The 18,421-nt window shown below is 39.9% G+C and overlaps 1 protein-coding gene across 5 annotated transcripts in view; it reads left to right on the top strand.

Annotated features, from left to right (window-relative positions):
• Positions 1–18,421, top strand: part of TNS3 (tensin 3) — a 776,331-nt gene that overhangs the window by 734,446 nt on the left and 23,464 nt on the right. For all 5 annotated transcript variants that reach the window (XM_033930434.1, XM_033930433.1, XM_033930436.1 and 2 more), the window contains 2 exons: positions 10,678–10,809; positions 17,758–17,853. In XM_033930434.1, the coding sequence (XP_033786325.1) occupies positions 10,678–10,809; positions 17,758–17,853 (228 nt within the window). The remainder of the gene's footprint in view (positions 1–10,677; positions 10,810–17,757; positions 17,854–18,421) is intronic.

The following is an 18,421-nucleotide window of genomic DNA, read 5'->3' as shown; positions in this document are numbered from 1 at the left end:
TTGATTGGTAAATTGTATACTCAAATTTTAAAATGTTTATTTTAATTTGATCTTAATGTATTTTTAAGTCAATTGTATTTTATTTACTGATTGTACAGTTCTTCTATATGTGAACCGCCTAGAACTATGTGGTGTGGCGGTATACAAAACTAAAATTATTATTATTATTAAATGAGCAATAAATGAAAATTTTTTTAAAAAGAGGACTGATCACAACTTAAGTTCTCATGATAAACTTTTGTGAGAAGCTAGCTTCTGATAGTGTCTTGCAAACTTTGCCAAGCCACGGCGCACTAAACATGGTGGCTGTGGCTCGAGACATCCAGAAGTGTCGACGCGATGATGTCACATACTCTCAGATGGGGCCCTGAACTGCCGGGCGGGGGGGGGGGGGGGGCTGCTGGAAGGGAAGACACATGGCGAGAAGGAGAGGCGTTTGCACCAGCTGACTGCATACAGGATATGCCTCTCACCGCGAGAGACAAGTTCTGTAGGCAGTCAGCTGGCGCCGGCGCCTCTCCAACGTCTCGCAGCACACCTGGAATCTTGGGCGGCGCACAGTTTGAAATACACTGTGATAGTCTATAAGGTGCCATCAGCCTCTGTAACAACTGGTGGCTTTGTAACCTCAGAAAGGTGGTATATCAATTCCCAACCCCTTTTCATCCCTATCCCCATCCCCTGTTAAGAGGGTAATTCTTTAAATTGGCATCCCGTTGCAGTGTGGGTAGCTCCAATTCAATAATGGTTTCAGGGCACCCTGAATCCATTATAGAATACTTATGCAAATCCCAGTCAGCACAGCAAAAAGATGATGCGCCTCCTTACACCATCAGCGGTAGTTGTAAGTAGGCGCACCTGGATATGTCAACATAGTATGCTATAAGCAGCACACATTGATGGTTGATATGCCCATGTCCTACCGAAGCTCTTTCTATGTGTATGTCCCCTTCACAATTGCCTACTATTCTACCTGTGCACAAGCTTATAGAATGGGACTTTGGGCAGAAACCCCCTTAAATGTTGCTTATTCTACAATTATGCATGCCCTGTGCCAAATTGCACTTTAATCCAAAATAATATTATGCAACCCTTACATTGTACTCTTATATATCTAGTTACTTGGAACTTTGGAAACTTGTGCAGTAATCTCTCATCTCTTTTCAATATAGAGAAACTGCAATCAAATCATCATTGATTAATTTCATGCACCTTATTCTCCTAATTATATTTTCTATTCCTCATTTAAATTATTTCACTTTAAAATTTTTAACTTCAAACTTAAGTACTTCTCATTCATTAGAGTCACTGTCGGCTGGATAGACTTGATGGTGGAATTCGGTGCAAATTGGGGACAGCCTTGAAACAGCCTAACGGCGAAACATGTCGGCAAGAGTCCCCAGTTTAATGATGTAGTAAATTTTAAATGTAACCATATAAAGCCGGGCCATTGCTGCTCTCGTTGCTTTTTTGGCTGATATACAGGCTTTGATTTGAAGTTGCATTAACAAGAGCTTGTGGGTGGGAAATAAATTAGATCATAGAATTTGTGAAGAACGCATTTGTGAAGTGTATAAATTTGTATTAATGTATTTTATACATTTACATCAGATTTTCTAAAGCCCACAAAAGAGGATCTTTAGAAATGTTAGAACAGAAGTACTATTTGGGGGGCGGAGCCTGACGACGACGGCGGGCGGACGTATGGAGTGATAGCTCCTCCGCACTTTCATTAATAACATCTTATAGCATCTATTCCAGCCTCGGTGATAACTATATTTTAACCCCCTGGCTTCGAATGCGCTTCAATCAATGTCACCGCCGAAGAATCCTAAGGGAGACTCGACCCCGACTCCAGTGCCTAGCGACAAAAGGCCCAAGACGGATTCTCCGGAGAAAATGACGCCGAAGCAGGAGGAATCACAGCTCGATACTCTGATTAACGAAATGCGCCTATTCAGGCACGTAATGAAGGAACAGGTGGAAGAAACAAAGCACGTACGAGAGGAGATTGAATCTCTTAACTCTCAATTTATTGATGCCCGCCACCGTCTTGATGCGCTAGAGGCGCAGACAACCGCCATACATACCACGTGTCTTCTAGTGGATAAACATGAACAGGCGATCACGGCGCTACAACGCGACATGGAAGATTTGATGAATCGTAGCAGACGAAATAACATACGTCTTATTGGCATACCGGAGTCTGCAGAAGGGTCAGATATGATAAATTTTCTTACCACTTTTCTACCCAAGGCTCTTGGCTTGACCTTTGTGACTCCGCTTGAAATAGAGCGGGCACATCGTGTCCCGTCGCATATTCTGGCCCATCAAGCTGTCGCTAGGCCTATTGTGGCAAAAATTTTACGCTTCCCACATGTGCTGCAAATTATGTCTGCCGCAAAATCACATCCGCAGCTGTTATTTCAAGGGAAAAAATTCTTCATCGTCCCGGATCTGGCAAAAACTACAGCAATCAAACGTAAATCCTTCCTATCTTATCGTCAAGATCTGAAAGACATCGGCGCTAAATATGGTCTGATGTATCCTGCTCGGATGAAAGTTACTTACAACAACCGTACTACATCATATACGGATCCGAGTGCTTTAAAAGACTTCCTGGACTCTATCAAAAATGCCATGACCTGAGAAGTGTGATCATTCTTCTCTATCATCCACCGATCTGGAATAGAATTGTTTATGTTCTAATGTGCGTGGGGCTAGTAGTCGCTCCAGGTGTTCCTCACTGTTCAGTTATACAGGTGCACCCTTGAATTGTTCAAATTACACACATCAGCATGTGTATTTTCCTCATTCTCATGCTCTGTGTTCTCTTCTCTGACCTTTTTTTTCTCTTTTCCCTTTTTCTTTTTTGGCCTTCCTATAACTGGAGTACTCATATGATATATATTGTATCTTTGTATTTAAGTGATTGCCTGAACATGCTGCTGTATACATATTTCTATGGCTGATCTACATGTATTATCTTATAATGTCAATGGGCTTAATCACCCCATCAAAAGAAAAAAAGTCTCAAATTATATTACCTCCAAGCACCCAGACATCGTATTCCTTCAAGAAACTCATCTTACCTCAAATGCTGCACTTAAATTATCTATTAAAGGATATTCTTCTCACATTTTTTCCCCTGCTATTAACAGGAAAAAGAATGGTGTCTCAATTCTTTTCCGTAACAACTTACCAATTACCACTCTGACCCACAAAACTGATAAGGAAAGGAGATGGTGTTTAGCACATGTTATGCTACATTCAATGGAATATATACTTCTCAATTTGTATGCCCCTGTCTTAGATCACCCAGAGTTTTTCAGGGATCTTCAAACTACTATTCTTGAGTTTGGCTCTCTTCCCATAATCATGGGAGGGGACTTTAATCAAATTCAAGATTACTATCTGGATAGGATGTCTTCGTGTACTCCCTCCAAATCTAAATCTTATTACGAATTGAATAATCTAAAAAATAATTTTTCCTTTATTGATCCATGGAGACTTTTAAACCCAAAAGGCAAGGAGTATTTCCATTTCTCTCCCCCCCACCACACATATACCCGAATAGATTACTTTCTTCTCTCTACCCGGCTAACTCAAAGCTTAACTAACGCAATTATTCACCCAATAACCATTGCAGATCATGCCGCGGTTTCTGTTCACCTCACCATACAATCTAAATCTGCTGGATCCTCACAATGGAGATTAAATAATCATATATTACTAGATGACGACATTGTTGAAAAAATCCAATTGTTCACCTCAGAATTTTTTGCTCTAAATTCAAAAGACCCCGACATATGCCCAGCTATTGTTTGGGAAGCGTATAAGGCTACCCTTAGAGGGGAACTTATTAAACTCTCAGCATGGAAAAAAAAACTCCTCACCCAAAAAGAAAGAAACTTGGAAATTTTGATCAAACAACTTGAATCACAACATATGTCTGGACTTACCCATGATCCGTCTATCTATTGTCAGCTATTAAAGCTCAAATATGAATATAACTCTATTTCCTCCCTCAAAGCTAGACAGGATTTGTTCCTTCTTGCATCCGGACATTATATGGGTGATAACACAATGGGTAAACCCTTAGCTAGATACCTTAAAAAGAAAAACAAGAAGACTGTTATTTCTTCCATCACTACCTCTACTGGACATAATGCTGTGTCCACTAGCTCCATTTTAGAACAATTTGAAACCTTTTATAAAGACCTCTATAAATCTGACCTTTCCTCTCCAGAGCCTAATTTTACTACCTTCTTAAACACCATAGAGCATCCCCAATTAGATGACGCAACTAAAATGTGTATTGACTCCCCTATCTCCTTCTCTGAAGTCACCTTAGCGATTTCCTCGCTAGCCAAAAATAAAGCTCCAGGACCAGATGGCATCACCACCGAATTCTTTAGAAAGTTTGATTTTTTATTGATTCCTCATCTCTTGAATTATTACAATTTCCTACACCTCACCCCTGAAAAACAATTTAATTTCGCTGAAGCCACAATAATTGTCTTCCCTAAACCTGATAAAGACCCTTTACTAGTTAAAAATTATAGACCCATCTCTCTCCTTAATATAGATTATAAGATAATGGCCAAAATTCTTTCTATCAGACTAAATAAAGTCCTTTCCTTTTTAATTCACAAAGATCAGGTAGGTTTCGTTAAAAATAGATTTATTGGGGATAATCTGCGTCTCTTTCACCATATTAATACTTTCGTCAAACACATAGAAGAACCAGTTGTTGGACTAGCCATTGATGCTGAGAAAGCCTTCGATCGAGTTGAATGGCCTTTCCTTCTCCGAGTCCTTCACTGGTTTAACTTTGGTGACTCCTTCATTAACTGGATCAAAATGCTATACCTCCATCCAACATCGAGAATCCTCATTAACAACACCCTTTCTAGGAAAATATCCTTATATAGAGGCACTAGGCAGGGCTGCCCTCTTTCGCCTCTGCTTTTTAATCTAGCTTTAGAACCACTCTTATCTGCCATCCGTCAAAACTCACTAATTCAGGGCATTCCTTCCGGTACCAGATAAATTAAATTAGCAGCATATGCAGATGATATTCTCCTTTTCATTCATAACCCTCTTCAATCTCTTCCTGAACTGATATCTCTGATTAGGGAATACTCCTTGCTTTCTGGTTATTCTGTGAATTGGGACAAATCTGATCTCTTTCCGCTTAATGACCATATATCTTCTTCTGATTTGTCCTGTTTTCCGTTTCATTGGTCTGATAATGCAATCAAATATTTAGGCATTATGATTCATAAAGATCCTCTCTTAGTTATGGATCTGAATATTCAGAAACTTAAACAAATTGTTACTCAATCAGTTACAAACTGGTCTCCATTGTTCCTCTCATGGTGGGGCAGGATAGCCTCAATCAAGATGACTCTAGCTCCTAGACTTACTTACATAATCTCCATGCTTCCCTCATTGTGTAAGAAATCCTTCTTTCAATGGATCAATAGGAAACTTTCTAACTTCATCTGGAATAATAAAAAACCATGTATTGCCTATTCCAAATTACATGCATCTAAGGAGAATGGAGGTATGAACCTTCCAGACTTTCATTATTATTCCCTGGCCTCTTTAGCGAAATATGGAGCCTATTGGATCCACTCCCTCTCTTACCAAGATCTTCCTCCTTGGTTGGAAATGGAAACATATATTAGCCCCTGCCCTCTACTTGCTTTATATACTATGACCATTCCAAAATGCTTGAAGGAATACATGTTACTGAGTGCGACACAGCATGCTATCCACTGTCTTGATGATATTGCAGATGTTTCAATATTTCATTGTTCTTCTATATCCATTTGGAATAATCCTAAGTTTAAATATGGTGGTAAAGTCTTTTCCTGGAAGACATGGCAAAAAATGGGCATTTGGGTTGTAGATCAACTGATACATAATGGTTTGCTAATACCTTATTTGACTCTATGTACTCAATTTCCACAATTGACGAAACATCACTCTCAGTGGCTTTTGCTTTCTTCTGCTATTCACTCTTTTCCTCTCGCCTCTGTAATCTCGTTGTCTCATACCTCTATCTACCTATGGTGTAATGATGTAATGCTTCGTGGAAAAGCAGTTTCTACCTTTTATAAAATTTTACGTGATCAACACTATGCATTATCTCATCGGGACTTACATTGCTGGTCCACTATGTTGGATGTGCCTGTTGCAGACATTGATTGGAATACCCTTTGGGCTAAAACTAATCGTCCTCTTCTATCAACCAGAGTTTCACAATCCTTGTATTTTCTTATGTGGCAAGCGTTATGGACTCCCCATCGTTTGTGGAAAGCGCACCTGAAATCTGATTCTAAATGTTGGCATTGCCTTACTATTGATGGAACTCTTGATCACATGCTGTTTCACTGTACAGTTATCCAGTCATTTTGGGTTACTATTTGGAACACTATGAAGAACATTATTTCTTGTCCACACAACCTTACTTTTGATATGGTCATACTTAGATCTCAACATCCTAATTTTGCCAACTCTGATTGCCCTCCTAAACTGATTGACACTCTGTTTGCAACGGCTTTAATGCATATACTAAAAAACTGGAAGTCAGCCTCACTTCTGGATTATACCTTCTGGTGGAATTCATTATGCCTCTATTACAGACATGAGCGCTATGCAGCTGAAAAGCGTAGTATTTCTAGTCTGTCGAATATGAATGCTTCAACTTCCACCCGAAAATCACCATGGGAATATTTGGACAATTATATGCAATCACAATCTCCAGCTTGATTACTCTTTCCCCCCCCCTTTTTTTTTCTCTGATGGCCTTTTCTCCTTATTTCTCTTTCTCTTTTCTTTTTACTATCCTTACCTTCTTCTTTTCTTTTCCATTCATTCCCTCCTACTGCTTAGATTTCGTCTAGAATGAGTCATTGGGCTGTTACTTGATTAATCGTATTAAGATTTATTTTTTCTTTGTTACAAAATATGGTATTTTATGTTACGTCTATGTTCACTTTCTTTGTATTTACATATTTACAAACCTTAATAAACAATTTGAACCTAAAAAAAAGAAGTACTATTTGGTTCAAATTGATATAATTATCCTCAAAAACTGCAATACCTGTCCTTTTCCTACTAAAAATGCTTGAGTACCTGAATAAATTTATGTAAACCATTCTAAGTTCTTTGGGGAGAATGGTATAGAAAAGTGAATGAATGAATAAATAAATCAGTATGTGATCTTGTGTAAGGTTTCAACCATAGCTTGAAAAGCTTGCCCTGCTTATGGCTCACTAACTGATCAAGCATTTCATGGCATGATTTGCTTCAGTAACTCTTTATGACTGTTTGCAGTATTGACTTGTTTATGGCCATGCAGCCACTGCTGGAGCCAATAAGAGAAATCCAGTTCTACAGGACAGAAACTTAAATGCTAATTGCATCTCGTTTCTACTTCACGCTGAAAATAAAATGCTGTCCAACCTTTATTAATCCATAAATCAGTGCTTCCCAACATTCTCTTGGTGTCATACTTAGCCAGTGGGGGGGATTTCATGAGAGACTTGTATACCCCTAAGATCCAGATGTGCAATTTCTGTCCACGTTGTACATATTCAGTAGGGGTATAAGTACTGTGCAGTCTTTGCAAATAGGGCACAATATTTTTTGAACAATGTGCACTGTTGTCAGATACAGTGCCCTGTCCATGAACAGTGTGTACTCTTTCTAAAGACTATGCGTTGTTTATGACAGATGATTTTTTTTTTTTAACCCTACATTTGAGTTTTCTTCCTGTAAACTCATGCAAAAAAAAAAACAACCCAATAACAAATGACATGGGAAATGTTTTGGACAAATGCATGTCTGAAATATTCAGTGTAGTAGTCCTGAAATCCAACTGGCCAAGTGTGCCTCCGGGAGAGGCAATAGTTGTAAGCAGAATTTTGTGCTGGTGGTGTTTTGAGTGAGGTTTATTACTGGATTGGTTAGATGTAGGTCCAGATGTATGCTGCCTGATATTAAGCACTATTTAATTGACCAGGCTTGGCTCCTGACTGCACTTAGCCAGCTAGCCACAAATATTCAGCGTGAGATGGCCGCTAAATATTCTTGGTTGGCAGTTAGCCCAAGGCAAAAACCAGGAGAAAAACCTCCGCAAACAAGTAGAGAACCAACAGAAAACAGCAGAGGTCCAGAATATTGTTGGTGTGCAATTTTATTCATCATATCAAAGAAGACTCTTTGATTTGATGAATAAAATTGCACGCCAACAATATTTTGGACCTCTGCTGTTTTCTGTTGGTTCAGCAGCTAGCCCAGACATCAGCTGTATTATGTGACATGTCCAGTTTGTGCCAGTATTCATTGGCTAACCAGCTAAGCTGAGTGGCCAGATAGGCCCACCTAAATAGTAGGTCTATCTTTTGCCCCTATAACTTAGCTGGCCAGTCGACGAGTATCAGCTTAGTTGGCTATGTTTAAAGCAGCCAAAAATCCCCCCTCCCCCCCAAATTCAGTGCCAATTGTCGGCTAACTCCCACGGTCTGAATATCATCCCCATGGAGTAAACCCTTTCAAGTATGCTCTGTGTGGCTAGTTTGGTACAAGGAAAAGGATCGTCTCTTCATGAACAGTGAGATGCTGAGGAGATGACGCTGTTGGGCTTTGTTGTGGATGTAGTTAAACATGTCCACATAGTTTGTGGTTTTTAATTCCTTTGTGAGCCAAAGCAGGGTTGGTTACATATCCTGTAATAGGATAATTTATCTGGTGCCTCGAGGGCACATTCATGTTCACATAAACTGTTGCGGAGACCAGCATTTATGCTTCTTTGTGTATTGACAGTGGTTCTTCATTCACACTGTAGTAGGCACATCGGTCTTTTAGCACAGACGCGGAGTCTTCCAGTGCTGGGGAAACAAGCATATTAGAGGAAATGGTTTTGGGGTGTTGTTTTTTGTTTTTTTTTTAAGATTTCACCGTTTTCACAGAACTTGGATATGTGGAGATGCCGGTGGCATTCTCAGCTTTTAATTCTATTTGCTCCTAAGAGATTTCAGGGTTTATTGAAGCGTGCTGTTTTGATGGGAAAGAAATGTATCCTTCCCTGCTGGCTTTCTACAGACCCTCCAAAAGTAGCGCATTCTTATGAGCACACAAGTTTCAACGGAGTGGCCCTCAATTAAGAATCTGGACTAGAGAGCTGCATGGGAACAGGGATGACAGGAATCCTACGGGACCCGCGGGTTCCCCCTTCGGGTCACGGGGATCCCGTGGGGACACCCCCTAGGGTCGCGGGAATCCCATGGGGACGCCTCCTAAGGTTGCAGAGATCCTGCGGGGTTCGATTCAACTCGAGCCGCGAAGCTCGTCTTCTTTTTCCTACCTGCCCTGCTGCAGCACACATAGCCGACCAGAAGTCTTCCCCGATGTCAGCGCTGACGTCGGAGGGAGAGCTTAAGCAAAGCCGTCCCTCCGACATCAGCGCTGACATCGGGGAAGACTTCCAGTCGGCTATGTGTGCTGCAGCAGGGCAGGTAGGAAAAAGAAGACGAGCCTCGCGGCTCGAGTTGTATTGAACCCTGCAGTGAGGAAGAGGGAGCTGGCTGCGGGCAGCATAAAATGGCCAGGTGGGAGCGCTGGTATATTTATTGCAGAGGGGGAGACAGATGGCTTTCTCAAGGCATTGTTTGTAAACAAGAGAGGGCAGGACACCCAGCCTCACCCAACTGACGTTGACAAGGAGGTCAGAGAGCAGAAGCATGCAGAGGGAGGCATCTAATTGAGGCACAGCATAGAGGGAGGGAGACAACAAAGGTAGGGGGAATGATTTTATTTTCAATTTAGTGATTGAATTGTGTCTGTTTTGAGAATTTTCATCTGCTGTCTATATTTTGAACTGTTCAGGAAGAAATGTATTTGTTTCTATTTCTCTGGGGTTGTACTGCATGCAGAGTCTTGAATCTTAGGGTTTCATTTGAATATATTCGTAATTTTAGTTTGCGGTCCTGTATTTGCATAGGGGTTATTTGTGTTCTGCATGTGTGACCAAGGCCAGGTGTTCTGGTAGGAATGAATGTTGAGAAGCATAAGTACAGTGTGCTTTGTGTAGTTTAATTTTGTGATTAACCATTATGTGTTGTTAATAAGATGATATTGTGTGTATATATGAAAAATGAATGGAAAAAATAGTGTTACAATTAGTACTATTATGAGGGTGGGGTCTGGGGCAGAGATGGGCGCCAAGTGCTCTTCAACTGCCAGTCCGCAGATCGGTGAAGAGCCAAGTGCTCTTCAACCGCCAGTCCGCAGATCGGTGCCGGTTCACACTACTCTAAGCTGTTAAGTCCTTTTTGCTGTAGTTCACCATGATACAGTATTTTCACATGTCATCTGTGCATGTCAAAAACGGGTAGCAGGATATGTAATCTGGTTAACGGTGAGGCACATGAAGTGTAGGTATGTACACATATGTATGTGTGCATGCTAACAAAACATTCATCAACCTTCATACATTGGTGTGCCACAAAATCAGTAGTGACTCAAGATACAATTCATTTTGAGGTCATGTGTTTTGTGCCTGCCAAGCAATGGAAAGAGATTTGTGGCCAGCTTTGTTCACTGCTTAAAGTAAAACTGCTCTGATGTGGATGCTTTTCTTCCCCTATCTTCTCTCTTCTTCAGCCATAGCGGTGTTGAAAGACAAAGATCCGGGTTCTTTCATTGTTCGAGACAGTCACTCGTTCAGAGGAGCCTATGGTCTGGCAATGAAGGTGGCCACACCCCCTCCTTCAGTGTTGCAGTTGAACAAGAAAGGTAGAGTATAACTGAGGATCGTTTGGGGTTTTTTCCCCACAAAATTCCCATGTTTATTGAAACCAGAAACCTCATCATAACCTGCTGTGTTTTTAAGAAGAATATGCACTTGTAGAGTAACTGTAAACATGAAAGGCTGTTCAGGCAATTTTATAGCTGTTCATCATTACAAGAATAGTAAATGTTTTTCTTAAAACAATGGTAATTATATAGCACACACAAAAAAATGACAATCAAAGGACAAACACTAAAAGAAACATCTATCTAGAAAAGAATCAGGATCATAGATATGAAGGGGTTTTTTTTTTCATTATTTTAAAACAATGTTGACTGCATTGAAGTTGGTATCAACAGGAATCATGCACTTGATTTTGTGAGCTTCTTGGTTTAGGCCCCGCCCACCAGATGTCAGAAGAAGACCTCTCAGCCTATTAAAGGGCCAATGGCCAGAAGAATCTCTCCTCATCTCCATCGGAGGTGGCATTTCCAGTAGGGTAAGGAGGAAGCATACACTACCAGTTTCTCCTTACCCCACCAGCGCTGAAAACCACATAGACACAGGCACCTCCAAGGAGATGTCTAAGTCCCGCCCACCCGATATCGGAAGAAAGAGCTCTAGGCTCTTTAAAGGACTGACGGCCAGGTGGACCTCTCCCGCCAGCAGGCCAATCAAAGAGCCCTTTATGCAGACTGAGAAGGACTGCAAAATTATAGACAATAAATTACAGGCTTCTCCCACAAGAAGCTGACAGACACTACCATAGCAGCCCTCTCCTAACCCACCGACATACTCCAGGAAGGTAAGCAGCTTGAGGGAAAGTTAATGCTAGGTCCAGAAAACACAGGTAAAGGCTAGTACTAATCACAGCACTGCTAAATAAAATCAACACGATTTAACCAAAAACACTAGAGAAGAACAAATCAGTGAGCCCCACACATTAATAAGGAGAATAACCAAATCCAAAATAACTTTCAAACACATACCAAACTGAGTACAACATAAATTTCAAAAAATGAATCTAACACAGTGGATACTAATAACAAGCCTGTGGATAACAGCCTTCAGAGAAATATTAGGTCTAGAAATTGATCCCAGCTTCACTAAGAGAATCCCTATCATGATATCGGACCTCAAAAGGCTTGTACCAGCCACGTGGAACAACACACTACAGACACCTGATAAACTGCGCAGAAAGAATACCACACAAAATTGAAACGATTACTACAAAGAACAGGAAATCCAAAGACAGAAACCTCACAAAAAACACTGGTGGAAATCTGAGGACCATTACTCCCGAAAGACCCGATCCTCCCTCATTCCAAATGCCGATACCATACTGCTATAGAAATGCAAGATCCGTTTGCAATAAAACCACCTTGATTTGGGACATGATAAAAGAATTTGACCTAGGAATAACATTTATCACAGAGACATGGTTAAAAACCAATCAAGACCCTTGAGCTATGCCCAGCAGGATGATACAATCAAACAGAGAAAAAGGGAAGAGAAATAGCAATGATATACAAAAGCTCTCTAAAAATAGAAAAAGTTAGCTCGCTAGTTGAATCAGAGATAGAATACCTACTGTGCCAACTAAAAGGCGACCCAACGCAACAGCCCATAGGCCTCATAGTATACTATAGACCGCCTGGACTCTGGTCAAAAAGTGCACCAAAGCTATATGAGTTTATATCCAAATCCATATTATCCAATCCCTCCTTAATTCTACTAGGAGACTTTAATCTACCGCTGGAAAACATCTTGAACAAAGAAACAAAAGAATTCACCCAATTCCTAAATAATCTCTCATTCCAAATCACTAAAATAACCCCCACACGAGAGTACACTCATTAGACATGGTTACCACAAATAATCCAGAACTACTGTCATTTAGTGAATGGGAAATGCAAGTTTGGTCAGACCACTACCTACTCAGGTTTACACTAAATAGTGAAACAGTTTACAAAAACAATGAGAACTATCAAATCCCAAGGAAAAATTGATGCACAAATATTGTGTGAAAATATGAGAGAAATCCTATAGACAATTAAAACAAATGCCGACAAAAATCATATGGAATGGACGAATGCCATAGAAACAACACTGAACTCTATGGCCCCACTCACTGAGAGGAAAATACCAAGAATAGACAAAAAAAACGTGGCACACAACAGATCTGAGAAACTCAAAAAGAGAATCTTGTAAACTGGAAGAAGTCAAAAGATCAATCGTTAAAAGAGAATTGGAGGCAACTGCACACACAATAGAACACTCAAACAACAAAGATGCAAATACTACTCAAGCATGATTAGAGAAGATAAATCAGACCAAAAGAAATTATTCAAAATCCTAACAAACTGCACATCATTGAGTATACCAAACACAGATACCCCAACACTCTAGCACTATATTTCTTAAACAAGACTGAGACAATATTCAAACAATTTGATAACTCCACAGACAAGGTAGAAACAAATACTATACCTAATAACATTGCAGTGAGTATGCCAATAGACAGATTATGGACAACATTTAATAATGTCACAGTAATCAAAATGAGAACAATAGTGAACACATTATTTTATTTATTATTATTTATTTATTTATTTTAAAAAATTCTATATCATCTAACCTTAGGTGGTTTACAAATGATCAAACATACATAATGCTTAAACAATACAAAAAAACAAGTAAAACATCCAGAATGGATTCGGAATAATTCACTGATCGAATAAGTCAAATCCTATTAAAAAAAGCAGTAACAAACAGTTGTGTTTTTAAAAGTTTTCAAAAAATTCCTCTATCAGCACATTTCTTTAACTGTCTTACTAACAAATTCCATAATTTTACTCCAGCGCAGCAAAAGTCCTTACACTAGTTTCTACAAATCTGGGGTTAACATTGCCTTTCAGCAGAGCTGAATTTTCAGAGCGCAAAGCTGTTCTGTGGTGGTAAATAGTCATCCGATCCTTAAAACACTCTGGAATTATTCCATACAAAAATAATCCAGAACATGCTGTAAACCAGACCTGTGTCTAGCTTATATCTGTATAATCAACTAGCTGAATAAACTAGTCAGCTCCACACTAAAACAAGGATGGTTCTCAAAGGAGTTTGGCGATATACTAATTATACTCATCCCAAAAGGAACAAAACTATATTTGACCCAGGCAGTAAGCTACAGACCAGTGGCTAGCATACCATTTATAACAAAACTGATAGAATTTACAGTAGCCTCCCAACTAAAGTTGGGAAATTCCTCCAGGAAATTGTTCAAAACTTACTTAAAACTAGCTACGCTAACTGCTCTTACCACAACTTCTGCTTAACTATTCTCTTGAGTGAAAAAATATTTCCTCCTATTGTTTTTTAAAAGTTCTTAGTCTTCTTAACAATCCCTTTTTTTTTTTTTTTATAATTCCTAACATCTTGTTTGCTTTTTTGGCCACCACTGCACATTGGGTGGAAGATTTCATTGTATTGTTTACAATGACACCCAGATCTTTTTCTTGGGCACTAAGCCCCAAAGTGGACCCTAGCATCCGGTAACTGTGATTCAGGTTATTCTTTCCAATGTCATTACTATGCATTTGTTCACATTAAATTTCATCTGCCACTTGGATGCCTAGTCTTCCAATTTCCTAAGGTCTGCCTGCAAGTTTTCACAATCCGCATGTGTTTTAACAACTTTGAACAGTTTAGTGTCATCTGCAAATTTAATCACTTCACTCGTCGTTCCAATTTCCAAATCATTTATAAATAAGTTAAATAACTCCTGTCCCAGTACAGCTTGGAAGAACTGGATGCAGGCAGGAGTTCGGACATTAGATGATGTTATATCTAAGGGAAATCTGCTTGATTTTTCACAACTGCAACAATCATTTGGAATTTTAAAATCTCAACAATATAGGTGGTTGCAGTTGAATGGAAAAACTTAAAAACTTATTTTAGCCTGCAGATCCTTTGCTACCAAACTGATCTAGTAGGACATCAGGCCGCCCAGTGGTACAAATTGATTTCTGGATTTTTAAACAAAAAACAGTCTTAGAGACATCTGGAGCATCGAGATAAAACAGTATATTTCTGTGTCTCGCTGGCCACGAATTTGGACTTGGAGATTGAAATGTACAGATCAGCATCTTTGAGGCAAACATGGTTATTTTTGTTGCATAGGATTTTTTGGACCCCGGTTCGGTTAAATAAAATAGATAGTTCTAAGTCTAATAGATGCTGGCATTGTCATATTGATATAGGGACTTTGGTTCATCTGCTATATTTTTGTCCATTTATATTTATATTTCGGAAGTCAATTTGGGGACAAATAAATTTAGTTTTAGATTCAAATGTGCCACTATCCTATGAGGCTATAATTTGTGGAACGACATTACATGTGAAACCCACTCTAGATAAATATAAGAGTCATCTATTTATGATCTTGACGGGCATAGCCATGCAGTTGATCACGAGTAATTGGAAAAACCATGACAGAATAAGCTACACTTTTTGGTGGGTGAATGTATGCACTACATACAAATATGAAAGAATAAACGCAGAATGTAGGGGATTTAGGGGTGTATTTAATAAAGTTTGGAGCCCATTGACAAAATTTATGTAGGTATGATAATATTTCTTTTATTCATTTCCTTTACACATCCATAGGGGGAGGGGGGAAGGGAGGGAAATAAATAAATACTGATGATGACTTTTAGGTAACTTTATGAATTATTTAAATCATATATTATGTTAAAATATGTTATTTGAAAATCTTGAATGATATATAAGTTACCTGTACAGATAATAGTGCATTGTATGTAATACCTACTGTTCTTTATTTGTTTGGCACTGTTTTTAGTTTTAAAATCAATAAAGATTAACAAAAAAAAAGCTTTCTGAAAATCTAGATACACTATGGCTCTCTTCTATCAAACTGCGCTATCAGTTTGTAGTGTGGTGAACCGCGCTGAATGGCCCACGCTGCTCCCACCACTTATAGAGTTCCCATGAGTGTCGGGAGCAGCGCGGGCCATTCAACACGGCTCTCTGTGCTAAAAACTGCTAGCACAGTTTGATAGAAGAGGCCCTATATCAACCGTATCACCTTTATCCACATGTGTATTCACACCTTCAAAGAAGTCAAGCAAATTGGTGAGGCAAGATCCTCCCGGCTGAACCCATGCTCATTAAATCATGTTTGTCTATGTGTTACACAAGTTTATTTTTTACAATTGTTTCCACCATTTCATCTGGCACTGAAATCAGGCTTACAGGTCTGTAATATATTAAAAAGCAGCGGTCCCGACACAGATCCCTGGTTTTAAAAGATAGGTGCACATCTGCAAAATGGCCATTTTCGAAAAAAACCCAAAAAACAACAAGGTAGATATTTTGCAGTTTTGAAAATGGGTATGTTTGGTGCTGGATTTTTGTGCGTTCTCCTCAAAATGCCCAAATTGGAATTTGGACATCATATTGAAAATGGCCCTCCATACTGCTTACATAAGCCGTTAGAGAATAGTGCTTAGCTGCTTTGCAGCCACTTACATTTGTAACTATACATTCACCCACGAGCATATAGGTATTCTGTAGTGTAGATTCAGGGGCTTAAATGTGTGCACCCAATTGTATAATTGTCCTAAATCTCTATAACTTACCTAAAGTTGGGTACTGGGATGATTGCCACTATAGAATATTAATGTCCATATAAGCATGAGCACCTAAGCCAGCTCAGTGTCTTGTGTAAATGTTCACTCCCAAATGTAGGTTGTTAGGTGTGTAAATGCTCGTACACTTCTCCCTCGTCATTCGCGGGGGATACGGGCAGAGCCGGACCGCGAATGCCGAAAAACCACAATTATCTGGCTCTGACCCACCCCCACCTCCCTGCCACCTTCCTGGCCTTACCTGGTGGTCTAGAGGGTTTTTGGGGCAGGAGCGATCTTCCTACGCTCCTGCCCCGTGCAGATCGCCATTAGAAAATGGCTGTAGGGAATTCCCGACGTAGTCTCTCGAGACTACGGGAACTCCCAGCAGCTATTTCTTCATGGCGATCTGCATGGGGCAGGAGCGTAGGAAGATCGCTCCTGCCCCAAAAACCCTCTAGACCACCAGGTAAGGCTGGGAAGTCGGCAGGGAGTAAAAAAGACTGTTTTTTAAATTTTCCCCCTCCCCAGAAAAAAATCGCGATTATATGAAACCGCGAGTGCAGGAACCGCGAATGGGGAGGGGGAAGTGTATTCTATATGTACACAAGTGCTAGGCAGTGGCATTGCGAGGAGTAGTGGCACCCAGCATCCCCCCTAGCGGTGGAGGTTCTCTTAAATGCATTCCCCCTCTCCCCCCAATACCTGTTGTAGTTGTCACCAGCAACTAACAGGGTCTTTTACCTGCTGCTTGTGATGTCACTTCCTGATCCTGCGAACAGGAAGTGACATCAGAAAGAGAGAGAGCTGAGGCCAGTGCAAGCAGCAGGAGGAGACTCTGCTTGTTGCTGATAACAATTATAAGAGGTACGGGGAGGGGGGGACTGCATTTTTAAGAAACCTGCTTGTGCCCCTCCCATATCTACACCCCCTTGTAGTTGTGCACAATGGAATTTGTTCATTCAATTTACAGAATCCTGACTAAAGGTTGTTGTGCATATAACTGCTGTTTATTATTTATTGGGATTTATTAACCGCCTTTTCATGAAGAGATTCTCCCAAAGTAGTTTACTATTGAATAGTAATAAGGTACTCTTAAGTATTTTCCGTATCTGTCCCAGCAGGCTCACATTTGAACTGTGGTACCAATTATTTAGTTATTAACGCCACTATCTGAGATATAGCTGCCAGAAGATAAAGGTTACCAACCATCACTGACCACAAGAAGAAAGTTGTCATTTAAAATGTAACCTGTTGTATATTTAACATAGTGTGTGAGGGTTTCACTTTGTTTCTGTTTTATTGCAGTTGGAGATTTGACAAATGAACTTGTGAGGCACTTCCTTATTGAGTGCACTCATAAGGGAGTGCGGTTGAAAGGCTGCCCAAATGAACCTTATTTTGGTAAGTAGTACATGTTGCAAGAGATCCAAATATCTGAGTTTGTGGCCTACTGTTTTGTCAGCAGGATGCAATTCAACTCACAAGTTGTCAATGAAATATGCTTGATTAGATTGAATCACATTGAATTTGACATTACAATAGAATGTGTGAGATAAGTAACTGTGATTTTTCAAAAGATTTTAATTGAGATCGCTGAAATTCAAACAAAGTAAAAAAAAAAAAAATTTAGGTGGGTATGTAATTGATTTGAAAAATGGCAAACACCTGAATTTTTGTTCTAGTTTAAAAATCTCTTTTTCTTGGGGCTGGCTCAGTGGCAGTTCTCTGTAGTACCATGAAGAGGGACCTGTATTTAATTCTTCTACCTAGTGTAGGTGGGGCTGGGGAAAGCCACGGAGGCAATGGTGAGATCTATGAGATCTAGTGGTTACATTTAGGGCCTATGATTGTAGGATTCCATGTATGATTGCATGGTCCCCAGATCAGAACTCCCACTGCAATGATAGACTACAGAAAGTTGGAAGGGGGTATCGAACAGGGGAACCAACTCCATATAGTTACCTGTAAA

This window comes from Geotrypetes seraphini, chromosome 2 (assembly GCF_902459505.1).
Source record: "Geotrypetes seraphini chromosome 2, aGeoSer1.1, whole genome shotgun sequence".
NCBI classification, from domain to species: Eukaryota; Metazoa; Chordata; class Amphibia; order Gymnophiona; family Dermophiidae; genus Geotrypetes; species Geotrypetes seraphini.
Note: the sequence above shows the minus strand (reverse complement) of the source record. Positions and strands in the feature narration are given on the sequence as shown.